This window comes from Myiozetetes cayanensis, unplaced genomic scaffold (genome assembly GCF_022539395.1).
Source record: "Myiozetetes cayanensis isolate MyiCay16 unplaced genomic scaffold, myiCay2020 scf2-11, whole genome shotgun sequence".
Taxonomy (NCBI): domain Eukaryota; kingdom Metazoa; phylum Chordata; class Aves; order Passeriformes; family Tyrannidae; genus Myiozetetes; species Myiozetetes cayanensis.
This window is the reverse complement of record NW_026087411.1, coordinates 112,670,150-112,689,621: the sequence shown is the minus strand read 5'-3', so window position 1 is coordinate 112,689,621 and position 19,472 is coordinate 112,670,150. Positions and strand designations below refer to the sequence as shown.

The window sequence follows — 19,472 nt, the reverse complement described above, 5'->3', positions numbered from 1 at the left end:
TACATTTCTTGCCCTGAATAGATTTTCTAGGTGAGTCATGGAACAAGTAGCCTTTGCAAGTTACTTCCTTTAAGAACCTGGAGTGTATGAACTTAAAAGATTGTGGATTGTGTCAAACTTGCCCTGTAGGTTCTTCCATTCACTGAATGTAGCAATTAGGAAAGTATCTTCATTTTTTCCCTTAAAACTTTAGTAGAAACTGGGGCAGAGGATGATTCCACTTGGTCTCCTTAGGTGGGCACCTCTCAGCACTGCATTTTCAGGGGAGGAAATTAGGTGTTCTGACTTAAAGTGAGCCGGAGGGGGGGAATACTGTCTTCCAAAAATATGGATTAATCATTAAATTAATCATTAATAATCCTTAATAATCATTAACACATCCTCTAGATGCCAGCATCCTAATGGGACAACTATAGCTCCTTGCAAACACCAGCCACTACCAGACCCCAAAACTTGTCAGTAGATGGAAGAGACCAAACCCCAGGAGGAAGTTTGTGGAGGAAGAGCAGATAAGGAGACCCTCGAGGTGTCACACCTGTGTCACACCATTAAATAGACAATGTGCAACATGTAAGGCTGGGTGAGATGTCCTACAGTTAAGTTATTTAGGTGTGAAAGCTGCTTTCTGGAGAACTGAGTTACACTGAACGCTCACAGGAGGCTTCTGGGCCCACATGGATTTACAGATCAACCAACTGACTGACAACACTTGCAGCCAGGACGTTGTACAAGATGGGAAGATTGCATCCAGCTTTTCCACTCCTATTGTTTCCAGGTAAATGTAGCTGTAACTTCAGCAGGAAGACTGACATGAAGTTCTTGGTAAGGATTCAAATGCAAAAGATTGGCTGAAAGAAGCACCCACCATGCCACAGACTGATGTGGTCACTTGTGTTGCCACAAATACATGGAAGAGGTGCCAGGAATCCTTTCCCTTCATCCTTCCTACTTTTACTAGCTTCAGTAAAGGTCCTTTCTGTATCCACAGCTGTCCCTTGGTCACTTGGAAGAGCTTCACTAAATCAGGTGTCCAGTGGGTCAGAAATGGGGTTTCATCTGTCCAACCCCAAGAAACTCGAGGTCACAGAACCACAGAATGTCCCAAGTTGGAAGGCATCCAGAAGGATCCAGACCACGAGGTCTATGTGTAGTGTGTCAGACAAGAGTGGGCTGATGGCAGCAACCCAGGGTTTTGCTCTTGGCCAAGTTGTTTCAGCACCTGGAGGTACCGAGGCTGAGGAGAGCCTGATAAAGGGATTTGAGGAGTGTTCAGATCACGGGCTGTGGCTCTCAAGGGTGTGGAAGCCTTGAGAGGAAGGAAGAAGAACAACACCTAAAAAATCATGGGGATGAAGGTCAAAGCATGGCCCAAGGAGGCAGCACTGGCTTCCTGAACAGAAGAGAGATGGAGGACAGGGGGTAGGTTGGTGAAGATCTCACCGTAAACTGGCCCGAATCCCCTCCCGGCGTCACGGAGAGGGACCCTGCGGTATCTGCAGAGGAGGACCATGAGTGCAAAGTGCTTAAAGGCTTGGTAAGCAACAGCAACCCCAGTTTGACAGGCACAGAGAAGTGGGAGTGATGCTCTAAGCTGCGAGGTGAGTCAGTGGTGGGCGGGGGACGTGACAGCATCTCGTGGGCGCGTGTTTTCCTGAGCTCATCACCGGACGACCCTGTTTCCTCACCAACACTCTCCTCAGCACCTGTTGGGAAACTGGGGTGGGGAAAGAAAGGTTCTCAAGGCTAAATCCTCCCAGGGGTATGAACTGGGGGAGGAGAATTTTCTACCTTTCCTGACAATTTCTAGACAATTTCTAGACAATTTCTAGACATCTTCTACCTTTCTAGACGATTTTCTACCTTTCTACCCATCTAAGGACAAGGAAGAAGTTTACCCAGCAGAGTCAGGCTATTTGTTACAGCTTAAAGAACTACAAAACCTCTACTTCAATGGTATAGATGGGCATGATCCTGTGTTTGGATGTGTGTATATGTTATACACACCCTACCATGGACATACGCTATTATATATTTCTACAATATATAATATAGTATATAATACACACACACACACGGGTGAGATACTCAAACATCTTAACTCCTCTTAGTCATAGAATCAAAATGCTCTTCTTTGAGGGTCAGGTAACACTCACTACATTTTCTATATAGACAACTTTGTACATACAAGTCGTAAAGTGCCTTTAAAAAGCGCGTAAAATTTTCTATGTAGAAAACTATGTACATATAGCACACACATGTACTAGAACACTTGGAGTTAAGCCAAATTTCACCTTCATCTTCACATCCCCCAATACCTACAATACAAAACCAGAATTAAAAAAAAAAAGTATATATAGAGAAATTAATTAAAAAAAAAAAATTCCTAAAACCCAAAGGGAGAGAGAGAGAGAGAAAAGAAAAATAATGACTCGAGAAACAAAACCAACCCCCCCAAAAAATTTACCCCAGTCAACAGAAGCCTGGCACATGTAGAAAACATCGATTCACTTAGAGAACATAAAGAGGGTCATGTCCGAACCTCCTTTTTTTTCTTAAAAACAAAACCAAACCAAACCCCTTTTGTTTGTCTGTTTGTTAGCTCTTATCGTTTGAGAAAAGTCACAGTAGCACTCTCACCTTGAACCAGAGTTTGGAACTTTTTTGTGTTTCTTTGTACAAAAGAAAAAACGGTTTTAGGTTATGGAAAATAGTTGGGAAATTTGAGGTTGGAGAGAGGAGATAGAGAGAGAAACTGGAAGATTGCATAGTTGTGAACAGTGGCTTCTCATCAAGGTGAAAAAGTGCATCATCTGATAAAATAGCATTTGATTATTATTATTTTTTTTTTGTTCGGTTCCATACTTTTGTTTTTTTTTTCCTCAGTCAACTGTACATGTCACACATGAAAAGGTATTTACAGCACACACACATGCTAACACTGAACGTCTGACACTGAAACAGCCATTCTTTAAATGTTCCATCAGAGTTTGTTCCATGCAAAGTTTGTGTTCTCTTTAAATTCATTTTTTGCTACATCCTAAGACCACAGACTTGTCTAAGCCCATCTCATGTGATTTTGATCATCAGCAACACAAAAAGGGGAAAAGCACCAGAGTGGCTCGGTTTGATCACCAAACCTCTGCTTTGACTTCTTTCTGTTGTTTTTAATTTTCATTCCTTCATTCACTGCTGGTTGTTTGCTTTTTTTAATTATTATTATTAATAATATTTTTCTATTGTTGTTGTCATTTTTTCACTTTAATTTTCCAGAGATGGGAAAAAACAATTGATTTTTTTGAATTTTAATAAACTTTCTTGAGGTAAGAGTTATGCTCAGCACCTGGGGCAGGCAACAAAGCTTTCAAAAGCATTTGAAAAATGAAGTGTCCAAAAACCAACACTAACAACAAACCCAAACAAACAAAATCGAGATGAAGATTCCAGGTTTTCGTGCGGGCTAAACCTCCCCAACCCCCTTTCCAACCCTCTTTCCTTTTCCCAAAAATCACGAACAGAATGAAAAGGAAACAGAAGCCACTTGGCACATTCCCTCTTGCACCATCCAAAGGAACAAAGACAGGTGTTGTGCATTAAAAAAGATACTTCAAAAGCTTTTCATGCTTGCTGCCTGCCTCGAGTGCATTTTAATATATGTCTGATCATTTACATTTATATAGGAAAGTCATATTTGTTACACTTTATACAAGATCGCTTCATTTTTGTCTTTTTTTTTTCTTTTTAACCTTTTCACTTGGGTTCTTTTTGTCTTTTGGATAATGAGTTGGTTATATCAATCTACAGTAAGGCTGCACAGGAAGAATACTATGTACTTTAATATATTTTTTTTTTAATCTCCAAGAACCAAAGTATATAAAATGAGGTTTGATTCTAGCACCTTTTACAGTATTATTGGTGTTGTTCCCTTTAGGAGAAAGTACCTTCACTCAACATCTGTTCTGCCACCTCTCTCTGGTTTCAGCAATACTTCAAAGGTAACAATAAGGTGATAATTGACCCAACCCAGCAGTATTTTGACAAAAAAAAAAACCTCTCCCCTCCCCATCCCACCAAAGTCAGGCAGAACTACTCGTGTGAGCAAAGCAATGCCCTCGCTTCCCTCCTCCCCACCAGCCAGGGCTGCTGAGCTCACATGAAAAACCAAACATCCAAAGAGGGGGAAAAAAAACCACCCCGAGGTGATGTCTGATTGGGGCGGCTGAGATGGAGAGGCTCAGCAGCAGATGGGCAATAACGGGGGGCATAACAGCGCTGGCCACAAGGTGAGTTGCACCACCTTGGTGCCAAGAAAAGGCAAGGATGATGCCTGGGATTCTGCCCTGGAATGCTGCCTCACCAACCCCTTCCACGGCAAGGGGAGACCTCCCCATCCCACAGCAGGAGGAAGGTGTTGGGATTTTCAGAGATGCTGAGAAATCACGAGAAATTTCTGTGACGTGAAACAGCAGCTTTCACTGAGAGGCGTTTCAGAGGGGCAGGAGGAGAGAAGGGAGCCACAAAAACATAAAAAATGTGGGAAAGAGAAGCTCCTTGCCAAGGTTGTAACGCTTTACAGGACGTTGAGTGGTTGGTTTCACTCAAGCAGTGTGTAATCCTGCAGAGGAATGGTCCATTCCCCCTGCAGGGGCATCAGAACCTCAATTATATATATATATATATATAATTATAACTATAGCAATCTATCTATCTATCTATATTTATATAAGTATACATTAAAGTCTGTTACTGCACTGGCACCTAATACAGAGGACAAGTACTGGCGTTGTTGTTGGATGCAAGTGGTTGCCTTGACTGAAGTCCTGTGAAGGGTAAAAGCACCACAAGAAAAGGCACCACGAGGCTTTGAGAGTTGAAATGTGGCTGCCCTGACAAAGCCATCATCAACAAACACAGAGAGCCTTTAGAAGAAACTGAGGGCAGGTGGGGCCAGGCCAAATTCTGGCCTCGCTGATGACAGGGAAACAAGAGTTTTCCCAGAAAAAAAAAAACCACCGGGGTTTATGCAGGGTGGGCTGGTGCCTTGGGGAAACTGAGACCAGAATTTGGTCCTTTAAGGACTATTTAGCACTTTGGATGTTTTTTAACAGCCTTCCCTAAATTAAAATGGCTGCATTTTGCCTTGTTCAACATGTTTGTGCCGATGTAAGAGAAGCAAAATTGAACTTTGAGTGCTCAGAGAATGATCTCACATAAAGAGGGCACAGCCTGACGTGGAATCCCTCCTGGGATTGCTGGATGCCTTCCGCTTCCACCAAACCAGGGGAAGTCGAAGGCACTCAGCGAGTCTGATCTCATCCCTCTGCAGAGCCCTGCCCTGAATATCTCAATCTGTCACTCCCTGGGAGCCCAGAGAATAAACTGTCCTGGGCACAGGCAACAATTCTGATGGGTTGACCGAAGTCCTGCCAGACTGAGGCGGAGATAAAACCTGCACGTCAGGGTCTTAACCCTCGCTTCTCATTCCCTCCTTCCTCAACCGACATGCACTAAAGTTTTGTGTGGGCCCTTGCTCTGTTTTCTTCTGCTCATAAATTCATGCCCAAACATACACACACATCAACCTCCAAGATGCAGAAAATAGAGGAAGAGCTGGGGAATGAGACAGAGCACAGACTCGGAGCCCTCCCGCGAAGGGAGAAGTCGCTGCAGACACTGTTGTCCATCAACAACGGGCTCCCCAAGCGTAAGGTCATTGCTTGGTGATCGAAAAAGAAAGAGAAGAGACTCGCAGGCACTCTATGCCAAGTTAATAGCACCAGTTTTGCATCGTGTTGACACCTGTCAGCCCATCCCATCCAAAAATCCCTACCTCTTCCGACAGCTGCTGTCAGCGGCGTCGCACCAAGGCAAAGATAACGCCAATGAGTTTAGCAGGAATTCGCTCTCTGTACAAAGAGGAGGGTCAGTTCTGCCCTCTGCCACTTCTCCTGGCCAGCTCAGAGCAGGGGGTGTTGGCAGCCCTGAGTCACCCAAACACCACGTGTGTGGCTTCTGGCAGAAGCGGTGTTGGAACACCACTGTGGGGGACAAATGGAGTGTGGTGGAACTCCTTGTTCATTCAGATCTACTTTTGGGGGTATAATTTTGGATCCAGGTCTCTCTAGACCCCCAGGAAGGATGGCTCAGGTAGAGAAGTGATCTAGGAAGGAGCCAAACTCTCCCAGTTGAACTGGCAGATCCGTGATCCTGACTTGGATGGATGGGCATCTTCACCTGCAAGCCATGCTGGGTCAGAATGGCACTGGAAAGATGAATGACCTGGATTCAGAATGGGCTGAATTTGGTTTATAAGGCAAATTCAAGGCATGGGCATGACTAAATTTCAAGCTTAATTAAAAAAAAAAAAATGTCCTTCTTGCTAGGAAAGCTTAGGCTATTATTTCTGCCTGATGTGCCTGATCCAGAGGGTCTGGGGTGATCAGGCTGCTCCTTTGGAAGGTTTTCAACCAGAGAGGATTTAGGGTGGAAGAATAAGACATGGGCATGCCTGTGGCATGAACTCTTGGGAATGCACCTGAGGATCCACATGCTCTTTCCATCTCTACCTTCTTTTCCACGGCCCACCAGGACTGTGCCAAATCCCTGGATTTTCAGTTGACTCCCCTGAATGCTTTCCAAAGGGAGAGGGGGGCATTTAAGGGGAAGGAGAAAAGCACTTCCCAAAATCTTAATGTGACATTTCAGATCGACCTCCCTCTTTGTGACTGCTGAGCTACATGGAGACAAGGGAAAGGTGACATGGTGGATTGTTTGGTCCTGCTCTGCCCACCACCACCACCACCACAGCCCTGCACTGCTTTTGGTGGTAAAGTTTTGAAGCAGTTCCACCAACACTGGCTAAATAAATCCTCACATCACCCTTGTGAGGGAACCTCTACACTTCACAATTTATAGATGAGGCACAGAGCATGAAAAAACAAAACAAAACAAACCCAACACCCCCAGGTGTTCTGCTGCAACAGCTTCTTTTGACCACTTTGTAGTGATTGGGGAATTTGTTCTCCTCGGATAAGGTTTATCTGAGGAATCAAGTGCAAGAGTGTTTTCCAGGTTTTGAGTGGTAACCATGAGCTCCAGCAGTGATTAGTCAAATTTCAGTGTTTATGGGAAAAGTGGCACTTCTGCAATAGACGTATTTAAATTGTGCTGTTCTGTGTGGCTGTGCCAATTTTCCAGTGCTATCAAAATTCACTAATCAAAAACTCTCCCAGGATGAAAGCTCATTTGAGGAGGTACTGTGGGCTTACAGGATTCATTTCAATCAGAAGAGCTTTGCAAGAAGTAGGGTTGACAAAGATCTTTAAATGCACGTTGCAACACCTGGGGCGAGGACGGCAGAGACCCAGGGCTGGAGCTGGGATTGGCGATGGGAGTCAGGCAACAGCCTGACCATTCCCATATCACATGCCCTGGAGAAGAGGCCAGTGGTACAAAGGGACATCTTTCACCTGCCAGCAGAGACAACCCTAAAATCCCCTTGGCTCTCCCAGCCAACAGCCCACGGCAGAGATGGAGAGGAAATGTGGATCTTCAGGCACCACCACTATTTTGCCTTCTGTATACGACAGGGCATCAAAAAAAATGTACACAAGAAAGGGGTGATTTTTCCTTGCAGTCAGGAAGTCATTCAAAGCCTCCAAAATATAGAGCCTTCCTGTTGAAATCCTGGTTTTAGGGGAACAACCCCATGATGGAGCACACTGTTAGGTTCCTGATCACAACGCTATTAATCTGGAACAAGGAACACACAGGAGACCACCAAGAACATCTCCCGATCTGTTATCTCCTACTGGTTTCCTACTGGGTAATCAGCTTTAGTGGAATGGTCTGAGCTTGGCCTGATGACTTGAGTGAAAGTCACCAAAAACCAAGATGTGGAATAGTCCTTCCCTGAGTAAATGAAACACTTTTGAAACTAATTCCCATTCCTCATTGGAAAAAAAGGCTGGAATGGTAAAAGTTTGCAGAGCAGAAACATAAACCAGAACCATTGGTTATTTTCTGATGGGAGAATATTTTCCACACAAAAAAACCCCCAAATCCTCAAGTTTTAGATCCATTTTGGGAGGAGGGCACATTTTGTAGCTAATGGCAAACTTTTATGCTCAGTTTAGAATCTCTTCCCTCTCACTCTCCCTACATGGAAAAGGTGGGGACTAAAGGGATTTGGCTGTGACACCTGTGAACTACTTTTTCAGAAAACACCCATCACAGCTCTCCTCCAAATGGCTGCAATTACACCCAATTTAAGGCTTGTTTAATTGCTCGAGTAGTTCTGGGAGGTCTGTGGATAAGTGCAAACCAGTCCACTTGCCCTACCACTTATCCATCGTGAATTTGTTGACTGATACCTTCAGTGATTACTGAAAAAAACAGGTTCTATGGGAATGGTGTGAACCTGTAGCAATTTGAGGGGATGGCCTGGGGAACACTTGGTCTATAGTTTCTCTCACAGCAGTGTCAGCTCACAGAATCACAGAATCACAGAATATCCCGAGCTGGAAGGGACCCACAAGGATCATGGAAGTCCAACTCCTGGCCCTGCACGGGACGAGCCCAGGAATCCCCCAGGGGAAGCCAAGCAGCTTCAACCTCAGGCCACTGAAATTTCTGCGGGCGCGTGGCCCTGTGTGTACTCGACTGCCCTCAGAAACCGAAACAAAATCCTAAGGAGAACAGATTGCAGGTGTAATCAGCTGGCATTTGTCCTGGATCTTCGCTAGTTAGGAAGGAACAGTGCTTGCTCTGAAAGTGGAAGGAGGGGAGGAGAGGCGGGGGTGGATTGCAGGTGGTGTTCAGCTGGCTCTGAGGGAAGGAGGTTCTGGCACTGGCAGTGAGTTTTATTGGTAAATACAGCTAGAAAGGAAAATATGAGCTGCTTGTCCTTGTGACTGATGAGCGGGAATGGCATCTGGAGGGAAAACAATAATCATTCCCTTTGAGTGGCATTTGGCATTTGAATTTTAAGGGCTTGAAAACAGATTTGGAGGGTTTAAGCCCTGCAAAGGAGGGCCCTGTTTGCTGTGTGTATTAACAGGGCTGTTGTCATTGTAATGGTGATACTGGTGGAAGGAGAAGCCACCTCTTCCTCAGGGCTACAAAGCCCCCATGTGATCAGGGGTATGCTACACTCAGATGGCTCCACTTGGGAAGATACTCCTGCTTTTGTCCAAGTTTTGCCTGGGCTTTGACAAAACCTACAAGCTCAAACATGAAACCTTTTAGCACAGGCTTAGAAAAAGAGCAATGGGGCCCAGTTTGGGCTCCCTGGCACCAATAGAAATGACTGTTTTTAACACAAGGAGTGTAAGGAGGCACCTGGCCATCAAGGGAGCTTTACTGATTTATACTGACCCTTATTTTTGGTCTGATTTTGGCTTCCAGATTTCTTAAGAAGTGGAAGATCGGGTGGTACAGCATTTCCTCAGACAGACTTTAAGCTTCTGATGGTCTTTTAATTAAAAAAAAAAAATAAAAATACAAGGAATGTTTATTTCAATCCTGCTTGCAAATCCCAAATTGCCAGCACCTTGCACCAGGAAAGACCTTCCTCATCTCAAAAAAGCCCTTTGGAATTCACAATGTGTTCATATATATTAAAACATATATACATATGCAGTAACATGGCATGTATGCTTGTCCATATTCCCACAGCGTTGGGGATATAGGCACAGACATACATGTTGATTAGTCCCTTTCATCCTGAAAATTCATAGCCACCCATTTTATATCAGGGTTAATACAGAGGAGGAGGAATTCTCTCTCCTCCCGCTGCTGGAATGGGTCATAGCAAAACAACCAGGTGCAAGCACAGCCAGGTGTTTTCCTTGTTGAACAGTACATTTTCAGGAAAATTAAAGGGTGATTTATTGATAAAGTGAACTTCTTGTCTTTTTTTTCTTTTTTAAATATCTATCTATATATATAATGCCCTCAATACCTTATAGGCTATATCCTATTTAATTCCACGAGGTGGGCAATAACCAGCTTTGAAAGCAGTCTGCATCTACATCTTTTTGCTCTACTAGATACACATGAGACTTTAATTGCTTTCAAAACCACACTTGCCCTCTCTCACCCCTCTCAGTCCATCCCTGTTCAAGACACAGATGTGTGGTGCTTCCTAGGACAAAGAGGGAATATCTATAGGTTGGCCAGCATTTGGTTGGGTCAAACAAAGCAGTTAGCATAGCACCGAAGGAGTTACATTGCTGTTTTTTTTTCCCAACTGCAATATTTTTTTTTGGAACAGAAGCAGTAAAAAGAACCCAGAAGCACCGAGATGAGTGCTTAAAACAGGGCAAAGAAACAACTGGGGAGAAGGACGGGGAAGGAGCAGACCCAAAGCCGATGCAGATGATCAACGGCCCATCTGCAAGACTGGGGGCTTCTGAATTTGCTCTGCCCCAGCAGGAAGATGTGCAGCTGCCTGGAAATTCAGGTGGAAGAGCCTGGCCCATGTAGCCAGAAGGTTTTGAACTCCCCTCCCCATGGTGGGTACAGAGAAGGGATGGGGAAGGTACGTGGCAGACCAAGACAGAGCTTCCTTCTTGCTTCATGCAAGGCGAGTCTTGGGTTAGAGAAGACAACGGCCACCTGAAAGACCACCCAGTTCTCCAAAACAGACCACAGTCCTTACTCAGGAGAGAAAATGAGACCCAACAACAAAACCCAGGGGTTTTGCCTGAGTAAGGAGTGTGGGAGTAGACTTAACAAAGCTTTCCTGAAAGGGAGCAGGGAGTCCTGCCTGGCATTGCATTTCCAAAAGAGACATCATATAATGGTCAGGACACTTAGACAATAAAAACACTCGTCTCAAAACCACAAAAATTAAACAAGCCCAAGCTTTCTATCACATGCTTTTTTTTTTTTCCTTTCTGAATTATCTGACCGGTGGTGGTGACATCTGGAGCAATGAACCGGATCCCTTCCCTCGTTCTACAGAAAGTTGTCCCGGGTGGCTTGGGGTTCAACCAGGGGTGAATCCACCTCGATGGATCAACAGCCAAAACTCCCATGGATGGCAAGGGAAGTTTTGCCTGTGGGAGGACGGTGAAGGCAGGCCTGGTTCTGGTCTCTCTGGATGTGGCACAGGTTTTTCTCCAGGAAAGTGGGCGCTCCGAGAAGAGTCGCGCAGGGGAGCAGTGTTGGGTCTGACTTATCCTTTCACATCCCACCTTCGCCCTTTGCGTAAGGAAACTTCAAAACAAAAAAGCTACTGTACAACCGAGTAAACTGCAATTATTGTGCTGTCTTAGGCAGTCAAGAAACGTAAAAGGCAAAAACAGAAAGAAAAAAGGGTTATTTTCACGTGTTTATCAGTTGAGACACTAGTTTTCCCATGCCTACAAGAGTCCTCAGCAATACCAGCCTCCCAAATAAGGTCCAGGCTATTCCAAAACAGCGTGAGCAAATTTTTCACTGTATTCAGATGGAAGCTGATGACTGAAAGATTAGTGCACATTAACCGTGGCTGATGAGAGCGACTTTTAAAGAAATTCAAGTATTCATCAGTAATCTGTTCGGTTCAGAAATACTTTTGTCACCTTTAGTTTCAAGTTTCCAGAAACAGCAAGGAAAAGGGAAAGGTCACCTGTTGTGTAAGAAAATAATATTGCAAACAGTGCTGTTACATTTGACTGGGAAAGCAAGGCTATTCAGCAAAATTTTCTCCGTTCCTTGCTTTTGGGGAGAGAAAAGACTTAAGATCACTCTCTCAACACATGCAGGTTTTCCTTCTGCTTGTTGTAACCCACCCCTTTACTGCTCTTTCCCTCTAACAGCACAAACCCAGCAAGAATGAAAATTTTTGCGGCGCACTTCCAGCACCTCTCACACGCGTTAACTTAAGCCTCACAACACCCCTGTGAGGTAGGTAAATATTATTATACCCATGTACAGATGGGTAAACTGTAGGCACAGAAAGGTTAAATCACTTGCCCAAGGTTACACAGCAACTTCGTGGCAGAGCTGGGGTCGAAACCCAGGAGTACTGTCACCCGAAAAATCTGCAATGACTTTTAGACCGCGGCCACTTTTCTATGCTCGCTGTAAAAGCACCATCTGACCAAACACGGCGTTGCACAAATCCAAACAACTCCACACGTTACAAAGTGCCTGATTTTTTCCAGTGGTTGCCTTGCTGCATGTGTCCCAAAGGGATGGGGAGGGAAGGGGAAAATTTATGGCCTCAAATAATTTTTGTCTGCTTTGAAACTCTTGGTTTTGTCGTAGGTTTTTTTCGGGTCGGTGTTTAGTTTTTCAAAATGCGACAGGAAAGGAAGGTCTACGTTATTTTGTCAACAGCGTCACTTTCCGATTGGGCTCTGTGCATGTCTGCATATCCACTAAGGTCCAGATGGTTTATGCTGATTTATTTTGATAGTCACCAATTGCCTCCCTCCTCATCAGCGGACAGCCAGTGGAACATATGCAGCGATCTGTCAGCTCATTTTCTCATTTTTCTCATTATCCTACTGTCTGAGCTTCAAGTAAGGAAACAAGGGTTGAACACAGGCAATATCTAGCACAGCAGGAAGGCTCTCCTACCTTTCTTCACATCACACCTCGACAGAAAAGAGTCACCACACCGTTATTCCCAAGTTCAAACACAACAGAACAATGAAGCGATTCTGAACGTGCTCATGGAATAATAAGCGGATTGCAACAATCTCTAGCAGGTACCCAAAGGTCTGGAAATGCGTTCTGCACACAGTGAAAGGTTTGCCCACGTCTATTTGGGATAGCCTCAAATCTTCTCGTTCAAACCAGGCTGAGATTCTCTGCACCAGAATACACCTGAGCTCCAAGGAAAAATGAAAACCAGCAAATCAGAACCCTGGGAAAACGACCAAGGCCAAGGCCCCAGGGCTTGAGACAACTGCCAAAAATAACAGCATGCAAACTTCGGCAAGCAAAGGGTACACAACGGAGTTCACATCATCCCTACCACCCTCCACCTCAGCCTCTGTGGGGATCGGCAGAGGCCTTGTTTTGTTGTGGTTATTTGGGGGTTTTGTTTTCTGGTGGGTTTTCTTTTGCCTGTTCGATCTGAACAGGACCCAGAGCAAAGCAAACCCAGTAAAAGAAGAAAATATCCCTAGGAAAAGCCTGTCTCCACAATTTTCCGCTGACTCTGGCAGCTTCCAAATTGTCTCCTGCCCAAGCTGCCCAGCAAGCAGGCACTAAAAGGTTTTGCAAATGCACAGTAGTAAGTTTTCCTTTTCAAAGCACCTCTGAGCTTCAATGGAATCACGCTGGACGGACCTCAGACCACATTTTCTTCGGGAGATTTAGTCAGGTGTGCGGGTGACAGGTGGAACATGCATTTCTGTGTGGGGATGGGGGTGGGGCAGGATAAATTGTGAAGTGAATCTTGTGTGTACAGAAATATAGCTGAAGAGCACAGGGAGATTGTGCTCTGAAAGTCAATAGCAGTGCTCCCCTCGTGAGCCAGGCTTTAGCAGACCATTGACTAAAGCTTGGAATTAATTTTGTCCTGTTTCATCCAGTCAGCTTTAAATAAAAATGCATGCAAATGAGTGCTGACTTTTGGCAGGTGCAGAGAAGGACGGGGTGAAGCAGAGCATTAGCTGCAATCCCAAACACTGAAAATATATATATTTACACTCAAAATTGGTGGCTCACTTGCAGTTTCCACTGGTAATTATTCAACATTGGCTCTTCTTCTGCGGTTCAGGTTGGAAAAGCTGCAGATAAAAAAATGCCTTGTGTGGGTGGCAAAGCATGACAAGGGCAGGGGCAGGGACCTTGTAATTTCTGTATTTCCATTGTTGATTTGGTCTGGTCTGAATCATTCCTGTCTCTGAATTAGCTGCCTATGGTTGTATAACACTATCACAGTAAACATGCCACCCATCTGACATGGTTGGAGGGATGGATGGGTTGACATCGGAGCGATAAAAGCGGCGCTGTTTGCAAAACAACCTCAGCAAAAAGAACAGAGTGAACTGAAAAACAACTTGTCCATTGGATTGGGCAGAAAACAGAAAAATGCCAGATCGGAGCTGACGTTCTCCTCCACATCCTGAATCCTGGTCTGCGGGCACAGAGTTACATATTTATTAGCAAACTAAGCACTTCCAGGATCCATTCTGGCCACGAGGCCAACTGAGAAGTGCTGGCCCCAATCACACTGCTAAAATCTTCCACCCCTGATGCAGAGCAGCTGCACCCAAACTGCTGGATGGGGATGGTCTCTGGCCATGCCTGGGAAAGCTGTGCCCGAGTCCAGGGCTTGTTGGAGTGGGTCAAAACCATGCCAGGGAAGGTTTGAACAGTATAACAGTCGGGATGGTGGAGCCCTCATGCCCTGGCATGGCACAGTTGGCTGGTTTAGATGATTCCAGGGTGAATCCAGCAGCACAAACGTGTCAGAGAAGGTGCCAGCTGATCTTGTGATGTGAATAAACACAGGCTCAACCTTCTCCATGGCAGTCTGAAAAACTCCTCGCTCGGTATCTTCTGGCAAGAAGGTGGGACATGGTATAACTGAGCTACCAGGGGCAAGATGAGGAGTTAAAACCAAGCTGAAACCAAAACAAGTCACTGACCACCCTGAAAAAGTGCACAGGAAAAGTCAGAGGGCAAAAAATAAACAAAACAGGAGGAGAGGACTGGACTCAGCACTGGGATTAGTACCAATAAAGAGCTGGGGGTAGTTTTCCTCCCCGAGCTTTTGGCTTGGCAAAAGGCGCTGTTTGGCAAGAAGATCACAGGAAATCCCAAGAGGAAATAGGTCACCACCCCAAGCTGTCCAATGTGAACTCATTGGGTGTAGTGGCAGAGCACGTGTTTTACGTTAAGGCTGTAATGGAAGTCCTTGAAAAAAGAAATAGTTCTTCAGGGTTGGCACAGGCTCTCACTGGAAATCCTTTGCTCAATGAAGATGCCAGTGGATGTCATTCAAAGAAAGGACTAGAAACAGAGGCAGAGAGTTTATGCAACCAAGAGTAATGAAACAGTCTTAACACGCAGTGGTGGCCCCGGCCTTCATTGTTATCCACACTACGAGCCACGAAGGAGGAGGACTTTGGAACAGGGATGTGTCAAGCCCTTAGTTAAGCTGGTTTGGTTGTGAGAAATTAGCACTGCATTGAGAAGTAAGGACACTTCCAGAGTGTTTTGCCCCTCCACTCCTGTCACGGGAGGGAGAGGACGGCTGTTGGTGTGGTGATGTGGAGTAAGATCCTGTTCCTGAGGGAAGGCAGGCTGAAGTTGCTCGTGAGAGGCAACACTGAAGGGTCTCCTCCTCGACACCTGGTGACTGTGCCTTGGCTCGTTGGCTCCTCTCACTGTCCTGGTGTGAAGCGGCAGCGTCCGGCGGTTCAGCGGGGCCAGCGACTGGGATCACATCTCCAGACTTTCAGGGGGGACAGGTCTGGGGAGAGGGACCTTCTCATGGTGCTTTTGAAAATAACGATGCTATCTCCCGGAAGAGAGGCCCCCAAAGAACAGCAGGGTTGTTTGCCACCCATTCCTTTCTCATGCTTTTGCCAATGAAGTGCAGATTGCAGAGCAGAGCTCTTCATGGAAGGACCAAGGAGACTCTTTACACAGGGAGTTGGATCAGATTCAAGTCTACACTAGCATGAAAGGTAGGTCAAAAGAAAGTCCTGGGAGGAGAAAGGCAGGCCTGTCGCTGGAGGATGGGCACCTCCAGGTTTTTATGACTCAGTAGGTGGGGACAGCAAGTTCACTTCACAAATTACCTCTTTTTATGGAGACTGATCAGGGAAGAAACAGGGTGAAATGTTAGTAGGACACTTGAGAAGGGACTGTTTTTGTGACACAGACAGTGGAGAAGGGAAATGAAAGCTTTTCACAATTATATATAAGTTCATGTATATATATATATGTATATATATATATGTATGTATTTATGTGCACATTAAACAAGGGACTGGGAAGTTAGATGGGGAATGACAGGACCAAATCCCTCCTTTTGCAGGAAAATGTGACCATCACATTAGTTGTAATCAGAGCCCAGAAACATTTGCCTGAAATGGAGTTTGACTGGGAATTACAGTACCAGTGACAATTTGGCTTCGTATAAACTTTGCCTTGTGTCTATAGTTTGGCGTGAGTGAGTCCTGTCCTCCTGGAAAGGGACAGACACCAGTTAAAAGTTTCCTTTACAAAACAAAACGAAACAACTGAAGAAACCCCAACATTTTCTCAGAACACTGCAAAGGATCACTGATTGAAAAAAATGTTTCTCTTCAGGTATATTCAGGCGAAGAAAGCATTCAGCTTCTTTAAACTGTTATATAAAATTGGTACTAGTTTCTTTAAATACTATTATAATTAAAAAAACCAACTGATTCCTCAAATTAAAAAAAAAATAATCATAATCATAATTAAAAAATATCCCCCCCATGCTGATCTCCTCTTTAGAATAGGTCAGCATGGGAGTTTTGCACCCTAGACAGTTACAGTATTTCTGGAATAAAAAATTGCAATTACACACAGAAAATACTACAGCATTCACTTAAAAATACCTCATTTTGTTGTTGTTGTTGTTTTTTTCCCCTCCCAAGTAGAGGGATGGTGGGATTGAAAAGATGCCCTGAAACGGGATTATTCCTTTTAAAGGAGCAATACTCTCGTAAACGGAAAAAAAAAAAAAGGGTGTTGTTGGACAGACGCAAAACCCGTGACCGAACTCGAAAACAAAGAGATTCCAGCACAGAAACAGAATTGGAGAGATGGGAATGTTCAGACACCGAGCGGGTTACTTGGAAATGTCAAAGACAACCACTCAGCCCTCGGCAGGTGACCGTCTGGGCTTTGCCATCATCGGAGGTGGCAGCAGCTCCTTGCGGTGAGAAGGCTAAAGCTAAACCACGATGCTCTCACTACGCTCTTGAAACTCCTCTGCTCGTTGTTTCTCGCCATGTACTTACAGTAGAGGGTGACACGAGACAGTTTTTTTTGTCAGCAGTTCCCCACATGTACCGAGTCGAAGAATTCTCAGCTAAATCACAACAACAACATCAACGAAAAATACAAAGCACCAAATCATCTCGAGACGTGAGTCAGTTTACAGGTTATTACCGTTTGAAGAAGTTTGTTGGTTGTTTTGTTGTTGTTTGTTTGCCTTTTTTTTGTTTGTTTTTGTTTGTTTTTTTTTTTATATCCCGACTTTTCATGTTTTGTTTTCCTTAAAAACAAAACAGAACAAAAACAAAAAATCAAAACCCAAAAATCCCCAAAATGGAACAAAAGGATGCTTTACAATCACTTTAAGGCTCGCACTGAATGAGACATGACAGGTCTTACACAAGATTACAAATAATACATGTATGCCTTTCACAGCCTTAAAATGATACAGTAGGTCAAATTATTTTGCCAGTCACTGATCAAGTATTGTGCCTTTAAATTGACTCGCTTTTTGCTACCATGCTGAGTTTTATTATTACTGAAATAATTATTAGATATGTGTAAATGGACTTCCGTAGGATGTTTTTGGTATATAATTTCAATGATTTGGTATTTTCCAGAATTCAAGGTGGCAGGCCTTATTCTGGGCTCAGGCTGTTGGTGTTTGCTCCACTGGAGACAGTGGTGCTTTAGCACGTGCAATTGTTGGAAACAAGATCAGATCCATCGTTATCACACTAATCTGGTGCAAAGCCACCATTCCACGTGATCCGTCTCCACAAGGAAAACGGTTTCGTGGTGGGATCGTGTTCATAACACGACTCGGTCAAGGCTCAGGGGCTTGGCCAACTGGTGCTATAAATTCCTTGCCAAATTATCTTACAGACCTGATTTTGTCTTTTTCAGCTGTTGGAAAAACCAAACTCCATTAGGGGTGTCTTGGCTTTGCTTTCTTATCTTTAGATATTTGGGGCTTTTTTTTTTTTTTTGTTAAATCCAATAAAAGCAACAGGATTTTTCTTTTTCATACATTTCTCTCTTTTTGTTGTTGTTGTTCATTTTTTTTTAACTATTTTTTTTTTACTTTTAAGGTTTGCATTTCAGTTGGTTTTTTGTTTTGTTTCGGTTTTTTTTTTCTTTTTCTTTTTTTTTTTTCCTGGCATATAATCATCAAAGAGTTTTGCATGAGAAAGGTGACAGTACTTAATGAAACTCAGCACCTAAGGGCATAAGGCAGTTGTAGGTTTGTTTGTTTGTTTTTTTTTTATTTTTCAATCAGCACCAATCCCATAAATAATGTTCTACACTTGGTGTACGGTATAAAACTGATGTGGAGATGCCTCCTTCTCCACCTGTGAATCCTAGGTGTGGAAGTTGAAATACTGTTTCTTGTGTGTAAAAAACAAAAGAAAAGTTTTTCTTTTTGTTTTTACTTACAAAACATAGAGAATATCTTTTTTTTTCTTTTTTTTTATACATACAGCAACCAGAAAGAAAGCTTATCTGAAGGTTTGTGTTTGTTTCATGATCTGTGTTTACCGTAAACAAAAATAAGGTCCCCTCTTTTACTTTTGCTTTAAGGAGCTTTTAAAGTGAAGATTCATATTGTAGCAACTCATATAAGAGAGGTCCATCTCTATACCTAATACCTACAGCTGTGGGGGTGACATATTGGAGGATGTTGATAGTTCTTCTTAACCTCCTGTCTACAAAATGAGCATCCCAGGCAGGATATCTTTTTCTTGGGATGTCAATCTTAATGAGAGGCCCCTCGGGGGGGTAGGGTCGCCCAGATGGAGTAGATGGAACCATTGCTCTCACCTGGAAAACGGGCAAGCAAGTGTCAGCTGTGAGTTCCTCCTGTTGCTCCGTGACCGCTCTGGTGGGCGTAGCCTGGGCCCCCCGGTACCCAGGGGTTTGGGGCGCCATGGGCTCAACATCGGGGGGCAAAGGAATGCCCCAGAGCAGCTCGGCGCAACAGGAGCTGGCAAAGATCTTAGCTCTTGGCCCCATGGGATGCAGCACACCATAATATAACAGCATCAGAGCTATCCCAGCAGCAAAGCTAAGAAAGACACAACACAGTGCTGGCACGGCATATGAGTCAGTGGTGTCGGGATCTCTGTAAAAATACCAAAGGAGCGTCAAGGTCGCGTTCTCCGTCAGGACCACCGTGTAATACGCAAACATTCGGTATCGAGTCCGCCCTTCCTTGACATTAAACCAGCAGAAAATGTACACAATCCCTACCACCATGTTGAAGAGGATCTCCTCCCACTTAGACATGCAGAAGTCTGTCCCACCATGGATGATCCAGAAAGCCATGGCACACCAATGGACCACTACAAAGATCCCAAAGTAGAGCTGGAAGATGGAAGCAAAGAGAGCAAAAGAAATAACTCGGGATGAGATGGTGAAGATGCGCCAGAAGAGATGGATGAGGGCCCCTCTGTAGCTCATACTCTTCTTGTCGTCCCTAGAGTCCCGAAGAAGCTTGTGATAGGAGGCTAGCACCCAAGCCAGGGACATCAGGGAGGCCACAGAGGACACAC

At 44.4% G+C, this 19,472-nt stretch overlaps 1 protein-coding gene across 1 annotated transcript in view; it reads right to left on the bottom strand.

Annotated features, from left to right (window-relative positions):
* The window catches only part of XKR6 (XK related 6), a 205,383-nt gene that overhangs the window by 12,680 nt on the left and 173,231 nt on the right, over positions 1-19,472 (bottom strand). The window contains exon 3 of the mRNA XM_050314764.1: positions 1-19,472. This exon is cut by the window's left edge and continues 12,680 nt beyond it. Within this exon, the coding sequence (XP_050170721.1) occupies positions 18,508-19,472 (965 nt within the window). The 3' untranslated portion in view covers positions 1-18,507.